Source organism: Pteropus medius, unplaced genomic scaffold (genome assembly GCF_902729225.1).
Source record: "Pteropus medius unplaced genomic scaffold, Ma_sr-lr_union100, whole genome shotgun sequence".
Classification (NCBI taxonomy): domain Eukaryota; kingdom Metazoa; phylum Chordata; class Mammalia; order Chiroptera; family Pteropodidae; genus Pteropus; species Pteropus medius.
The window spans coordinates 11,114,800-11,128,778 of record NW_024351543.1 but is presented as its reverse complement, the minus strand read 5'-3'; the positions used below and the strand labels follow the sequence as shown (position 1 = coordinate 11,128,778).

Genomic DNA, 13,979 nt, shown 5'->3' with positions numbered 1-13,979 from the left:
GAGTCTGTCTGTCCCTGATGACCTTAACTCATGTGCCTAAGCTCTCGTCCACCTAAGGGTCCTTGGCCCTGAACCTTCCCCAGGTCCCGTTCCAGCTGCTCCCTCACTCGCTTCGGGTCTCTGCTCAGAGGGGCTGTCCTTGACCAGCCTGTTAAAACCAGACACTTCCTGGTGTGAGGGAACTTCCAGGAGAGATGTTCTGTCTTGCTAAGGGTTTGATTATGTGTGCCTTTGTCAAAGCTCGTGAAATGGTGCACTGGAGATTTGTGCATTTTGCTGTAAATTCACTTAAAAAAAAAGAACCATCAACAAGCATTTCTTTCTAGTTAATGATATGCATACTAAAGTGTTTCTGTAGGTAAAAATATAAAAGTCATCAATTTCATATTGTTCAACCTATTACTTTACCCTGAACCAGCTCTAGAAAGGAGCGTCCCAAAGTGTGTTCCACAGTGCAGTCACCTGGGAGGTTGTAAGAAGTACAGATTCTCATGGCCCACTCCAGGCCTGCTGAGCCAGAGTCTCGGGTGTGGGGCCGCCCAGTCTATGTTTTAATGAGGCTTCCAGGTGACCTTGATGGGTTGCAAGTCTGGTGGGGGCCGACTGCTGCCCCAGTGGGTGAGCAGGTGGACATTGTGAACCGCCAGGTCTGTTGTGGGCAGAGGAGCAGCCCCTTGTCTGTTTGGCTTTTTTTCAACATGTGCCTCCTGAGGACTCAAGTCTGTCTCCCCACCAGACTGATCCAGGAGAAGGGCCATGACTGTTTATTGCTGTGTGCTCAGTGCCCAGCACAGAGCCTGACATGTAGTAGGTGCTCACTAACTACCCGATGCATGAATAAACACACAGTCGCACAGGTGGGGTGTGCACAGCAGACCCATCCTGGCCCGAAGGATGGTGTCGAGTGATTGTCTCAGTCTTCATCTGGCTTCCTTCTCCTTCCTTCCTGCTCTCCCCACATCTAGTAGAGCCTGTCAGCTCTACCTCCAGCATGTGTCCTGAAGCCATCGCCTCTCATCTCCACTGCCTGCATCCTGGTCCAGGCCAGCATCGTCTCTTACCTGGATGTTCACCTCCACTCAGGCCCACCTACGGTCTCCACACAGCAGCCAAGTTATCTGTCCAAACTGTAAATCAGATCACACCACTCATTTGTATAAGACTGCATCGGCTTCCCACTGCACATCCACTAAAATAGTACCCGTCCCCAAGGTCTGCAGGCGTCCCCCACCCCACCGTGTGGCCTGTCCCCTGTCCCCTCTGACCTCATCTCCCTCCACAGTCACTCCTGACCAGCCCCACCAGCCTCCTCATTTCTCTTGAACCTCTAAGCCTTTCTCATATTCCCTTCTTTGCCCCTGACACCCCCTCCTTCTGGAACACTCTTCCCTCTATGCTCAGTGTGGTCAGCTCTTTCTCACCCTTTAGGCCCTCTCTGACCTCCAGATGAAACCGTCCTTCCCACTCACAGACTCTACCCCATAACCCGTGTCTTTCCTCCCCAGTGCTCAGCACCAGCTGTGATCGATCCCCGTTTATATATTTGTTTATTGTCGGTCTCCTCCCAGTCGTCTCCCAGAAGCTTGTTCTTGTTCAGTTTGCTGATGCCCAGAAGAACACCTGGTCCAAGGTGTAGCTGGAGTTGGTGGGAGGGGGAAGATGGATTCCTGGCCCCTCTGCTACTCTCTCACAGAACCACCTGGCACTTCTGGGGTCTGCTTTGTGACCTCCTGGAGCTGACTATCCTGCTCTGAACTCTTGTCTGTCCTTTAGGCCTGTGCCCACCGCTGGAAGAACATCTACTACGAAACAGACCACATCCTGCCCCACGGCTTCTGTTACATCATCCCGTCCAACCTCCAGGCCAAAGGCAGGACGCTGATCCCTTGCTATGAAGGTGAGTGCTTTCAATTCTCCTCCATCCTCTCTCCACGTTGTGCCATAACCCCCAGCCCATCTCCACGTCCCCCAGCTGTCCAAACCCTTAACAGGAGGGCAGCATGTGTCCGCAGATGGCCTCTTGGTGCTGGAGGCTCTGCCCAGGTAATGAGGAGGGTGAGAAGCGGCCAGCGGTTCCAGGCTCTGTCCAGCCTCATCCATTTCTGCCACAGAGCCCACAGTGCTTATCAAGCTTATTGAAGTCTCACAGACGGAAATTCACCAAACCTCAGCCAAACGGTCAGACAGAACTTGGTTTCCTGGCACTGCCGGATACTGTGCAACCTCGGGAAACTTGCTCTCTCTGGGCCTCAGTTTCCTCACCTGGAAATTCAGAGGTTGGTTCAGATGGTCTCCATGGTGCTGTGTAGCTCCCGCATGGACACAAGGCTCCCGAGACAGCTCCTGAGACAGCTCCTGGCCACACCCATGGACAGATGTCCTGAGGCAGGGGCCAGAAAAGACCCAGGATTCAGTTTTCATAACATCTACTGTCTGACTTTCCTCCTTTCTTCCATGCACCCTGTCAGATGCTTGAGAATTGGATGCATCCTCAGAAAAGTTTTAAGAGCCCCTCACCAAGGGATACCTGGGGGTCTTGGAAGGAAAATATGTTTTCTAAGCCTCCCTGTTTAAAATCTTCAAACGCCTGGGCACTGGGGGCCATTGAGGTGATTATTATTTAGCTCAGTCAAATTTGACTGTAAAGATTCAGAAAATGGCTGTCATTTTCTTCAGTTTTATAGCTTTTAGGCTTAGGTTTTCTTAGCCTAATTTTGAGTGAGCTAGAATCTCTTCTTCTCTAAGTGCTGTTTATATTTTAATTCTCCCCCTGATTTGGATAGACTTCTCCACTGGCCTGTGCCCTCATTTCCTTTGGGCCTCTCTGGGTTTTTCCAGGTTTCAAATTTTGTGGCCTGCAAATGGGTTCTGAGAAATGCCATCTGGACACATGCATTGTCTGCCTTGTGGAGGGCCCTGCAGGCCCTGAAGGGGACTCAGGTGGCCCTAGCAGGGTGTTCTGTGAAATGGCCCTTCAGAAGAGCTGGCAGGGGCCCTGTAAGGGGCACAAACCCTCTGCTTCTCAGAGGGTGAGCCCTTTTTCGCCCCGGTGTCAGCATTTGGTCAGCTCTGGCTGGGCCATGCAGGGAAATTGAACTATGGCCCTGTTTATCTCTGTATTGCCCCAGATGAAAGAAAAGCTTTATCTGAAACATAGACGATACTATAATTGGTCAAGAGGGAGGGATAGGTAGTATAAATACACAAGTAATGGGTCAAGACTGTGTTCTGACTGCCCAGCTTATCCCTTCTCCCCCTACCCTGGGAAGAAAAGGGAAGTGCCCCAGGAACAACCCTTTGGACAGTTGTCAGGCTGGGAAGCAGTGAGGGGGTCAGTGGGTGAGGCCTTGATGATCGAACCCAAACTAGTTATGTTTGCAATGGGACCCACACTTTGCTTTCCCCAGAAGACGTGCTGTGAAACAGGGACACGTTGCTGTCCCCGGTGATTCCTCTCTATACCCCCATAGGCATCGGAAAGCAAAAGGACCGCCCTTTGGAGAGAGAACTGGGGCCGCTGTCTGTGCCTCTGCTTACAGCCACGGGGCTCATGCTTCTAAGTGGCCCGTCATCAGGCAGCCGGGGGCTCAGCAGCAAGCCGGTGTCGGGCTCCCTAATCTTTACACAATCCCTGAAAAACAAGTATTTTCCTTCACTTGGGTTTGAAGACAGGTGATTTGTTTGGGAGGTTATTGCAGAAGACACTGGTCAGAGAATGGGAGAGCGAGAAAGAGAAGGGAAGGCAGTCCAAAGGGATGTTACCACGGGTTACCACCCTGGGCAACTGCGGTGCAGTCTCTGGGGAGCTCTGAGGCCAGCAGAGAACACACCTCAGAACCATCCCACCTGAGGGGGGCTGGGGTCTTTAATCACTGGGCATTCTGCCCCGCTGTGTGTGTGGGCAGGGAAAGCCCCCTGGCAAAGAGCTGCAGGTGCTGGCAGGTGGCAGGGGGCCACATCATGGAAATGGTCAGGGTGGAGCGGGTGTGGATGGGACCCTTGTAGGTGGACTTCTGCGTTGCCTTCCACCTGTTACAGATGAGGACGCTGAGACTCAGCGGCTAAGTAAGTTGCCACAGGGTGCTCACACAGTAAATAGAAGAGCTGGGTTTTGAATTTTGCATCTGTTTGGCCTCAGCAAACCATTTCATGCCCTGTTCGTGGTTATTGGCGATTTCTGTTTGTGTTTTGGACTTTCCAGTTTAAGTTAAATAAGAACCAGTCATCAGAGAGGGTGACTGTTTGACGTATCCCACAGGTATATTCACGAGGAATGTGAATATTGTGGATGATGGTGTTCTCTAAAGCAGTTCCTGCTCGGCTTCCTGTCTACTTTGCTGGTGGCTCTGGTGTGATGCTTGGCGGGAGTGTGGGAGCCTGAGTGAGCCAAGAAGAGCAGCAGCAAGACTGGGGACAGGTTGGCCTCCGGTCTAATCCACGTGTCCCTCGTTCACAATAGAGTGTGTGAGCTCTGAGCCTAGACCTTCAGAGGCATCATGTCTCCCCACCTCACACCCCGCTCTGGGGGCTTTGGACCATGGCCATAGCACATGTCCCCTGGAGCTCACCGATCCCAGAAAAGAAAAATGTGAAACAGACCCAACTTGCAGCCAGAAACCACCTAGATTAGCCAAATCACAGCTGATCTGTAGATGTATGAGTGAGAAATGAACGCTTGTTATTGTTTGCCACAGACATGGTCGTTACGTAGTGATAGCTGACTGACATGGGGCTCATTTCAGGACCCGAAATTCCTCTTACCAGTGACTGTGGGATCGACTCCCAGCCTCCAGGATTGCCTTTGATTGCTGATTTAATGATGGCCAAATGGAGCCAGCGAAGAAATTAGCAAAATGGTCACGTGCCCGCCTAATTCTCCTTCCCTATAGTCACACACATATGCTTTCGTCTCCTCCCTCATTTATCGACCCAGGGAGGAGTGAGGGGTTGGGGTGAGGCTGGGGTGGGGAGTGCTGGTATATAAGAGCCCCTCAGAACAACAGGGGACTGAACAGAACGTTTCTGTGGCTCTTGGTCATACCAGAGGTGAGGGATAGCAGACGCTCAGATTTCTCTGGAAGGCTGGACTGTCAAGGCGGAGGGGTGCAGACCACAGTTGGGGCTGCTGCCTGTGCTCTGTTGGCTTTGGGGATCTCCACCTCCCTGTTTTGTGGTCTGAAGCAAACCTACCTTGGCTCTGAAGGCGACCATTATTTCCTCCTAATGTGGAAAACTCGGTGACGCAAACTCTATTCATTGGGCAGGGGATCACATTATGGTTAAGTACAACGGACGTGTTTTAGAGTTTGACATGACCTTTCAGATATCACCTAGACCAGCCTGTCTTTGTTGAGGTCTAGAGGTGTGGTGTGGCTTTCTCAAGGCCAAGTTTTTCTTTCCATTCTGTTATTCATATGCCACACAATGGAGAGTAGCGTGATAGCCATGAGGATAGACTTTGGACCCAGACTGCCAGAGGTCAAGTCCTGGCTCTGACACTTGTTAATGGTGTGATTTCAGATGAGTTGTTTAATCTCTCGTTGCCTAACCTACCTCAAGGGGCTGTGAAGAGGATTGCGTTAATACTTGTAAGTTCTTATAACAGCGCCTGGCATGTATATGTTGATATATACTACATGCTAAGCATATAAATGTTAATATACTATATTATGTGCTAATGTACTAGGGTTCGTTAATCACCATGGAGGGACTAATTCGTCTACCAGAAAGAGTCCACTTACTCATATTAAGTACCTGCTAGACACTGTGAGAAGTGCCTGATAAAACCCAAGTCACGCAGTCGCAGCTGTCAAGAAGTTCCCCATCTACAGGGCAAGACAGGGAACACAATGTTTCAAAAGTGAGAGAGCTGCATGGCGGGGAGAATTCTATGCCGGCGTATACTGCTGTGTACCTGTCCCCAAAGGCCAAAGCTGCATCCAAGTTCAACGTGGCATTAAGGCAGGATTATTCCAGTTTACAGCTGGAAAAACTGAGACTCGTGTAGAGTCTGCCACCTGTTGGGGCACATCGAAGGGAGGGGTGGTGGGAATCCACCGTTGGTCACGGCTGTGGGTACGGGGCAGGAGAGGAAGGGGCGGGATAGGAAGCAGAAAGACCACAGAGGGAGCAGTGGGATGCTTGGCTGAGGTTCTCTCTTCCATGCTTCTGTCTCTGTGGCTGGACCCTCAGTGGGAATGGATGCTCTAATGGGCTCTTCTGCATTCGCTTCTGAGGCTTATTGTGGGGGGTGTCGTGAGAAACCTCAGGTGAAAGTACTCAGAAAGACCACACATTGTTCTCTAATGGTGGCCTTATTGCGGGTGCGTGTGAGGGTCAGCTGTGCTCCCTTCAGAATGTTGGAAGGTTGGTTTAATTGAGGCAAGCCTCTAAGTGTGTGGGCACGTGTCCAAAATGTCTCAAACTTTTGAATTTTTAAAAAATCAGTCTTTGGTTTGGCACAAGGACCTTTTTCTCATGACTTTTCAGGTGCTTCCTGTTTCTGGTTGGGTGGGAAATGCTATCAGAATATCCTGTTTGGAACCGGGAAATGTAGAGGGAATGGGAAACAAAAATGAATTTAGGACACAAAGTAAAATAAACTGGTGGAGCGCACCCTTAAGTCAAACCGTTTAGTTCACGTTCGATATGAGAACAGCATCATTGCTACCATATGTTGTTTGGTTTTTGTCAGAATGTGTGAGAAAACAGGAACATCAGTGGAATGACATATGGGGAAAACTTTGTAAGTTAAAGAGCGAGAACTATAAAACATTAGTTACTATTAGCCAAGTCATGGTATTTTAGGACTCCCCAAAGTTGTCAGGGCATTGATGAAATCGGGCACAGAGATTTCTTTCATCCTTTGCTCTTGAGCCCACGGACACAAGAAACCGGAGCTTGGCTGGAGTGAGGCTGTAAACAAGCCATCTTTTCATTGTGACAGAAAAACCTCACTAATGTGGAATAATTTGGGAGCAGCCCAGCTAAATGAACAGAAAACGTTCCAGATGAAACACTGACAAAGAAGTGCTATTAGGGTGCCATTGTGGATTAGACCTAATTTCAGAATCTGGCTTTATCACTCGCTCATTCCTGTGATTTACCCCATAGCTCCTGAGTTCTGATTGGGTGACTCTGGGCAAACCCCTTGAGCCTCAGTGCCCTCATCTGTAAAATGAGGGCGAGTAACACCTACTTGAGAGGTACTGGAGGTATGTAAGGTGATCAACACAGTTCGTAGCTCAGAGCGAACGCTCAGTACATGTGAATTTTCTAATTAACTTTAAGATCCGTAATAGTATTCTTAAATGGTCTCAGAAGGTGTCTAGCAGATCCTGCATTAATGAATAGATAATGGAGGATAGAAAGCTTGGTATTACTAAAAATATGTTAAGACTTCTTGGAAAGATCGTTTCTTAAATACTGTGAAGATGATATTTGCATAGTTGATTTGCTTATTAAGCGCTCTCCTTTTTTTTGTAGACTGTCTATAAGTTTAATTCATGCCATGTTCTAAAATTTGGAATTGCTGGGGTCCAAATTTATCAAATTTTACTGTGATTTAAAATGGTCCCATTTATGCCAAAGTTTTCTGTACTTTTTTTTTTTATTACTTTCCATTATTTTAATGGGTTTCTCATACTAGCCTTGATTTGTTGGCTTTGTTAGCACCATTTTACAGAAGAAAAATGTAAAATTAAATGTATTGCTCAGAGTAGTTGGTGAAATTGGTAGAAAAGCTATTTGGGCTCAATTTGGCTTGAAGCATACTCCTTCCTTTATTACCAGGGGGTGGCTAGCCTTTTATTCCTGATTGCTGTTGCATCTCCAAAGACAGTGATCATTTCTAGAGAAAGAAAGAGATCACCCATTCAGATGTGAAGATTTTTTCCCCCCTTCTAACATTGGAGGCTGTGGCTCCACAGGGGACAAAAATCAATCAAGAGCCATTTATAAATGAAAAGCAATCGAGGCTTTGTTTTGTTGTGTTTTGTTTTTGGAGTGAACCATAAAAGGCTCAGTTAATCCATTTAAAAATTCAAGAACAAGCCCCATAAATTTTTATTAAATAAAGAACTCTACATTTACATAGGATTTTATGGTTTCCAAAGAGCTTTCATAAAGATTATCTCATTTAAGTAAATACAGCAGATTTTTAAAAAGCAGATGCAGTTCTGTGTTATGGCCAGTTAAGGCGGAGGGGGACCCTGATGGGGAGAGAGGGAGGGTGACTGGAGGTGACAGCCGGGCCAGGTCTCTGGCAGTGGCTCTCAGGGCTCAGGGAGCCCCCAGCAGGCTTTTCCTTGGGTGCCAAGAATTTTTATCTTGGGCACAAATCTATTCTACACTTCAAACATGTTTCCAGAGATTGCGTGGAATTACTGACTGCTTAAAATGCATCGTCTATATTTTCCTTATGGTTGTCCAAATTTTTATGAATATCCTCTTCTAAAATAGCATATGCGTATGATGGGTATCAGGTTTTGTTCCTCTCAGAGAAACTAATAGATTCAGATTCACCTAATGTTAGCTGAGCAGCTGTTGGGTGTCAGGTGTTGTGTTAGGTACTTTTAACGTTTATGATCTTACTGAGTAATCACACTATTTTGGGGTAAGTATTCTTACCCCCATTGTACAGATGAGAAAACTGAGGCTTAGGGAGGTTAATGAAGGTCACAGGCTTATTAAGCAAAGGGAGACTTGCTGGCTTTTAGGTTCAGAGTAGGCTTCTTTGTGCTCCATGTTCTATTGGGATGTTGGTTTTCTTTATGATGACTGGGGTGCTCTGGCCCATCACAGAAGTCTATTTTTCATATCAATTTCATAAATATATAGGATACAACGTTATAGACTTTTCAAGCCATGTCGCAGTTTTGCATTTGTAGACCCAAACTATAGACAAGTCTCAGCAGGTACAGAGGGCAGATATAGCTCCTTAGCCTGATAAAATTTTGCTGGGAGGCTGATCCGCTCTATGTTCTGGATCTTTCCTTACTCTAAGCATTTGGTTTTATTATCTGGACAGTGACTCGACTGCCCATGCTCAGTGATAGTGACTTCTTAAGTCTTGAGCTTTGGTCACAAAGTGAATTCCACTTAGTTCTGAGCAGAGGTTCTAAAGAAAATGTGACTGTTTCATGCTCAGGTCTACTTTTTTTTTTTTGGAGGGACAAAAGATACCAAAATGTCTAGTATCCTGCTCAGTTTGGGCTGCATGACGAAAATACCATCGTGTGGGGTGACTTAGACAAGAAACATTTATTTCTCGCTGTTCTCAAGTCTGAGAAGTCCAAGATCAAGGCCCGGGCTGATTTGGTGTCTGATGAGGGCTCCTTCCCAGTTCACAGATGGCCATCTTCCGTGTCCTCACACGGTGGAGAGCAGAGAGAAGCAAGCTCTCAGGACTCATGAGGGCACTAACCCTGTTTATGCGGCTGTGCCCTCATGCCCTGTTCCTAATTACCTCTCAAGGCTTCACCTCCTAATGCTAATCACATTGGCGAGCATGCTTTCAACATGTGAATTTTGGTGGTATACAAATATTCAGTCCAAAACACACAGTAAGTTGAACGTAGGTATATTATTATGGGCCTGTAAAGTTGCTAGTTTCCGCTTCTGAAGTAGGGAGTTGGCAAAATGTGTTATTAGATTCTGGGTGGAAGGAACTCTTTAAAGACTACAAAACATTTTAAAAAATTGTTTTTACTATTGTAAAAAATACGTAACATAAAATTTACCATTTTAACCATTTTTAAGTGCAATTCTGTGGTACTACATACATTCACATTGTTGTGTAGTCACCACCACCAATCTCCAGAACTTTTTCCCAAAATGAAACTCTGTACCATTAAATAATTCCTCATTCTCCCTCCCACCAGCCCCTGGCAACCATCATTCATTCTGTCTCAATGAATGTGACTACTGCAGATACTTCATATAAGTGGAATCATACAGCATTTGTTCTTTTGTGTCTTGCTTATTTCACTTAACATGATGTCCTCAAGTTTCATCCATGTTGTATCATGTGTCAGAATTTCATTCTTTTTAATCCTGAATAATATTCCATTGAAGTATATGCCACATTGTGTTTATCTGTTCATCCATCAATGGAAAACCTTTTTTTTGTTAAGAGTAGGAATGTTACCACTGGAAATGTACTCTGTGAAGCATGATGGTGTGGCAGAAGCAAACTGAGAATCCTGCCCTTGTGGCTTTAAATAAACTTCATCTGTGAAATGAATGGATAGGATTAGAATTATAGACATTATCTAAAGATCATTTTACCTCTTAAAGCCTCTTTCTCTCACTTAATTGTAAGTTTCTGTCTTTATCGCAGTTTGCATTTAATGCCCACCGTAGCTTAATTGTCAATTATTTTGATAAAATGTTCTCACTTCCTCTCTAACCTAGCTATTTAGATCTTTATTTTTCCATTCAGATGGTGGTTCCTCATAGCTGACGATAGTTTTGTTCTCTCTTCAGTTATGTGTGTTTAAACATCCTTTTTGTTACTAGAGATATCTCCCTGAATGCATTGTCCTCTAAATTGTTGTTTAATCAGTTATTTAGTATTCACTCAGAAATTGAGCAAAAAATCAAATAATTTAAGACTGGAAAGCTGTTTTTTTTTTAATCTGATATTTTATTTCATGGCTAAGCTAAGGAACTATGGAAAATAATTTTAAAATTGATGTGTTAAAAAGACTAGCTTGGAAAGATGAGACATTCTCAAATGCATAATAGAAAGAGAGATTAGAAGGAAGGGTATATGTTACACTGTATATAAATCTTTATTTTTCCATGGCTTGGTTTTATCCCACCAGCATCTGGGAAGTGTGCAGGAAGCGACCACACCCAATTTCATTCTTGAATGAATTAAAATTCATTAGTGTAAGCTCCGTGCATTGAGTTGTGGCTTGTGAACATTTGGAAACTGATATTTTCCCTCTCTGATTTGCCTTCCGTTTAGACAGGGTTTAGTAAAACCAGCAGCTAAACCAAAGAAAATACTACCATTTTTAGAATGAGGAGCCATACAACTTAAAGAATCAAAGCTCATGACGCAGGTCAAGTAATTTAAACCCAGACATGGCAGAAAGAGCCGTTCCCAGCTCCCCCAAATGACTGCTAGGTCTCCTCATTCAACCACATTTTTTGCTTCCCAGATTCAGTTCCCTCAAATTTAACAGCATTAGGTTTGTTATAGCATCTGTGAGCTGCTGTCACACTATGCCTGATGGTCCCTTGCTACTTTGAGGTGGATAAATGTTTGTTCCACAGTGGAGAGGGAGGCAGCTAGCATGCGGCAGCCTTCTTTCTGCCCAGCCATGTCCTTGGGGGCATTTGGAGACTCAGTGGCCGTGCCCAGGAGCAGCCTGCTGCAGGGCCCACAGCCTGTGTGTGTGTACAGGAAAAATTCTTCCTGGAAATGGAGGGGCCTGAAGGTCCTACCGCAGATCCCTCCACCCTGCACTTCTCAGTGGAGGGACAGTGTGGGACCTGGAGGCTTTCTTGGGGTTGCTGTGCCCCAGCCAACCCCTTGTCCCCACACCCACCACCTTTCTCGTAGTTCTGTAGGAGAGGCTTTCCTGCTGTCTCAGGTGCAGGCAAGCAAAATCAAGTTTTTTTTTTTAGGATACAGGTATGCTACATAGGTGGGTCTACCATACCCATATCTTAGGCCTGTATGTAGACATTTAGAAAGTGGATCAGGGAGAAACTTCTTAGGTATTGTTTTTTTGTTTTGCTTTGTTTTGTTTTGTTTTGTTTTTTAAACTGAAAAGGAGCAGGCTGGGCACAGACTGTGGGGTTTGGGCGGCCATACTTGCACAATGGCGTCACATCTCAAGATGTGATCGGTCAAGGATAGCTTCAGAGTCTTCTGTGAAGGCTGCTCACGTCTATTCTTCAGCGGGCTTTCACTTTTAGAAGAAGACGACTTTCCCTAGGAGGACGGGACTTGGACACAGGCATGGCGACTTCCTGGGCCTGCGTCTCTCGAGCTGGGCTGTCCCACCTGTGTCTCAGCGGTTCCTCTTGGGTGTTTGAGGACAGTCAGTGGAGGGTCAAGCTAGAGGGTGGACAGAGATCGAAGAACTGGACCTGAATATTCCTCCTGAGGCCCAAGAGGAGATGGAATTGCTCCAGGTAGCCTCAGCCGATCTGGGTATGGAAAGCTCAGAAAAATCCATCCCGTTGGTTCTTGCCCTGCTCTGATCACACCCACCACCATCCTTGGGCCTCTGTGGTTAGTGGTGGCATCAGGTGGAAAACCCAGAATGCCTGGTACCCAGAACACAGCTCCTTTTCAAGCAGAGCTGGGGCTGAGGTCAGGGAGCCTGAGAAGTCGGGAGAGAGAAGGCAGGGCTGGAAGGCGGGGGACAGAGGTCCAAAGTGAAGCAGGTTGGACAGTTCAGGTACTTAGTGTCAGGAGGAGCGTACCTGGCCCTTGCACGGAGCAGCATGTGCACACCTGCCCTCAGCTCACATCACCAGCACACACAGGCAGCTGGCACAGGGCTGGCACTGGGGCACTGAGATGAATGAACTCATCTTTGTGTTGAACAAACATTTTCATGATGGGGAGAGGGTTTTGTTTACTGTTACCTGAAAGGTCATCTAGACAGAGAAGCTGAGGAGGAGTCTGGAAGGCTGTGGGAGGCCTGGTGTGTGAAACCGTCTAAGCCAGTAACGCCAGCTGAGCCTACCTAGAGTTGCCACAGCTGCCCTGTCCTCAAAGGGTGTGTGATGGGGTGGATGGGGTGGAAGCACTGGGTATGGATCCTATTTCAAGTTAAGGGGTTAATCACAGAGTCACAGGGATTCTGGGAGGTTGGAACATGGCCTGCAGGAATTATGGGGTATGGGTATGAGTCAGGAACCCCATGTGGTTTGACTCCTTGTCTAGAACATCCTGAGAAGGCAGGTATAGACCCTGGGGTTTCAGAAACATCAAAGCCAGTGGGATGGTGCCTCAGACCTCTGATGCAGTCCCTATACTGGACAAGGGCTAGCCTCATTGGTGCCCTGATGCTGGCTGAGGCAGGGGTGCTAGTGAAAGGGCTCTACCTGGCCTTTACTTTGGGACCAAGAGTGGGTTACTCCCAACTCCCAGTATGGTTGTGGCTACCTCAGAAACCCTGGGTCCTGCTCCCGGCATAGAGCTCACCTGTACAATTTAGGGATGAGGTGGAAAGGGACAGTGAAGTGTTCTTACTATTTTTGAGTCCCTGTCACAAAAGAGACACTGAGACACGTTTCTTCTTTAAAACATGGAAGATTGAGTTTATGGCCATGCTACCCTGAACAAGCCTGATCCCATCTGATCTCGGATGCTAAGCAGGATCGGGCCTGGTTAGTGCTTGGATGGGAGACCACCTAGGAAGACCAGGTGCTGTAGGCGTAAAAAATAAGGGATTGTAAGCTGACAAGGTCCTTGAAATCTGTGAGGTCAACCAAGGGTTGCCTCGTCTAAAAAAATGAATGAATAAATAAATAAAATGTGAAAGAATGCCTAATAATTCTTAATGTCATAAATTTATGAGGCCGAACTGGTGTGTCCTACTGTGTAGTTTCATTCTGCTTGTGGCATCTGAATCTCCTTTCTGTGTTTCATTTGTTTGTGAGTTACAATTGGGCGTTTAGCCCCTAGAGTCGATGGCGTGCATGTGGTTTTTCCAGACCTTCCAGACTTAACATAGCTGTTCAGGTTGGAATGATTTGATGTTTCTTGCCATTGTGCTATATGATTAATTTTGATTGTTTTTTGCCATCATACAATTTGATGCAGGATCTATTTATGATTTTGCACAAGCCCCCTCGCAGCCGTGGTGCAAGATTTTGCAAAGAACAAGCGAGTTCCGTTCGCCCCGGGTTGCTTTCTGGCAGGCATGTGAGTTCTCCTTGTAATAACAGGACAAGCGGGAGGAACTGCTTTCGCCTCCCGTGGAAGAGGAGAAACTCACTTGACATTCCAT

General features: G+C 46.6%; 1 protein-coding gene and 1 pseudogene across 1 annotated transcript in view; both read left to right on the top strand.

Annotated features, from left to right (window-relative positions):
- Positions 1–13,979, top strand: part of ITGA9 (integrin subunit alpha 9) — a 295,468-nt gene that overhangs the window by 23,597 nt on the left and 257,892 nt on the right. The window contains exon 4 of the mRNA XM_039843320.1: positions 1,774–1,897. Within this exon, the coding sequence (XP_039699254.1) occupies positions 1,774–1,897 (124 nt within the window). The remainder of the gene's footprint in view (positions 1–1,773; positions 1,898–13,979) is intronic.
- Positions 13,287–13,405, top strand: LOC120586936 (uncharacterized; annotated as a pseudogene).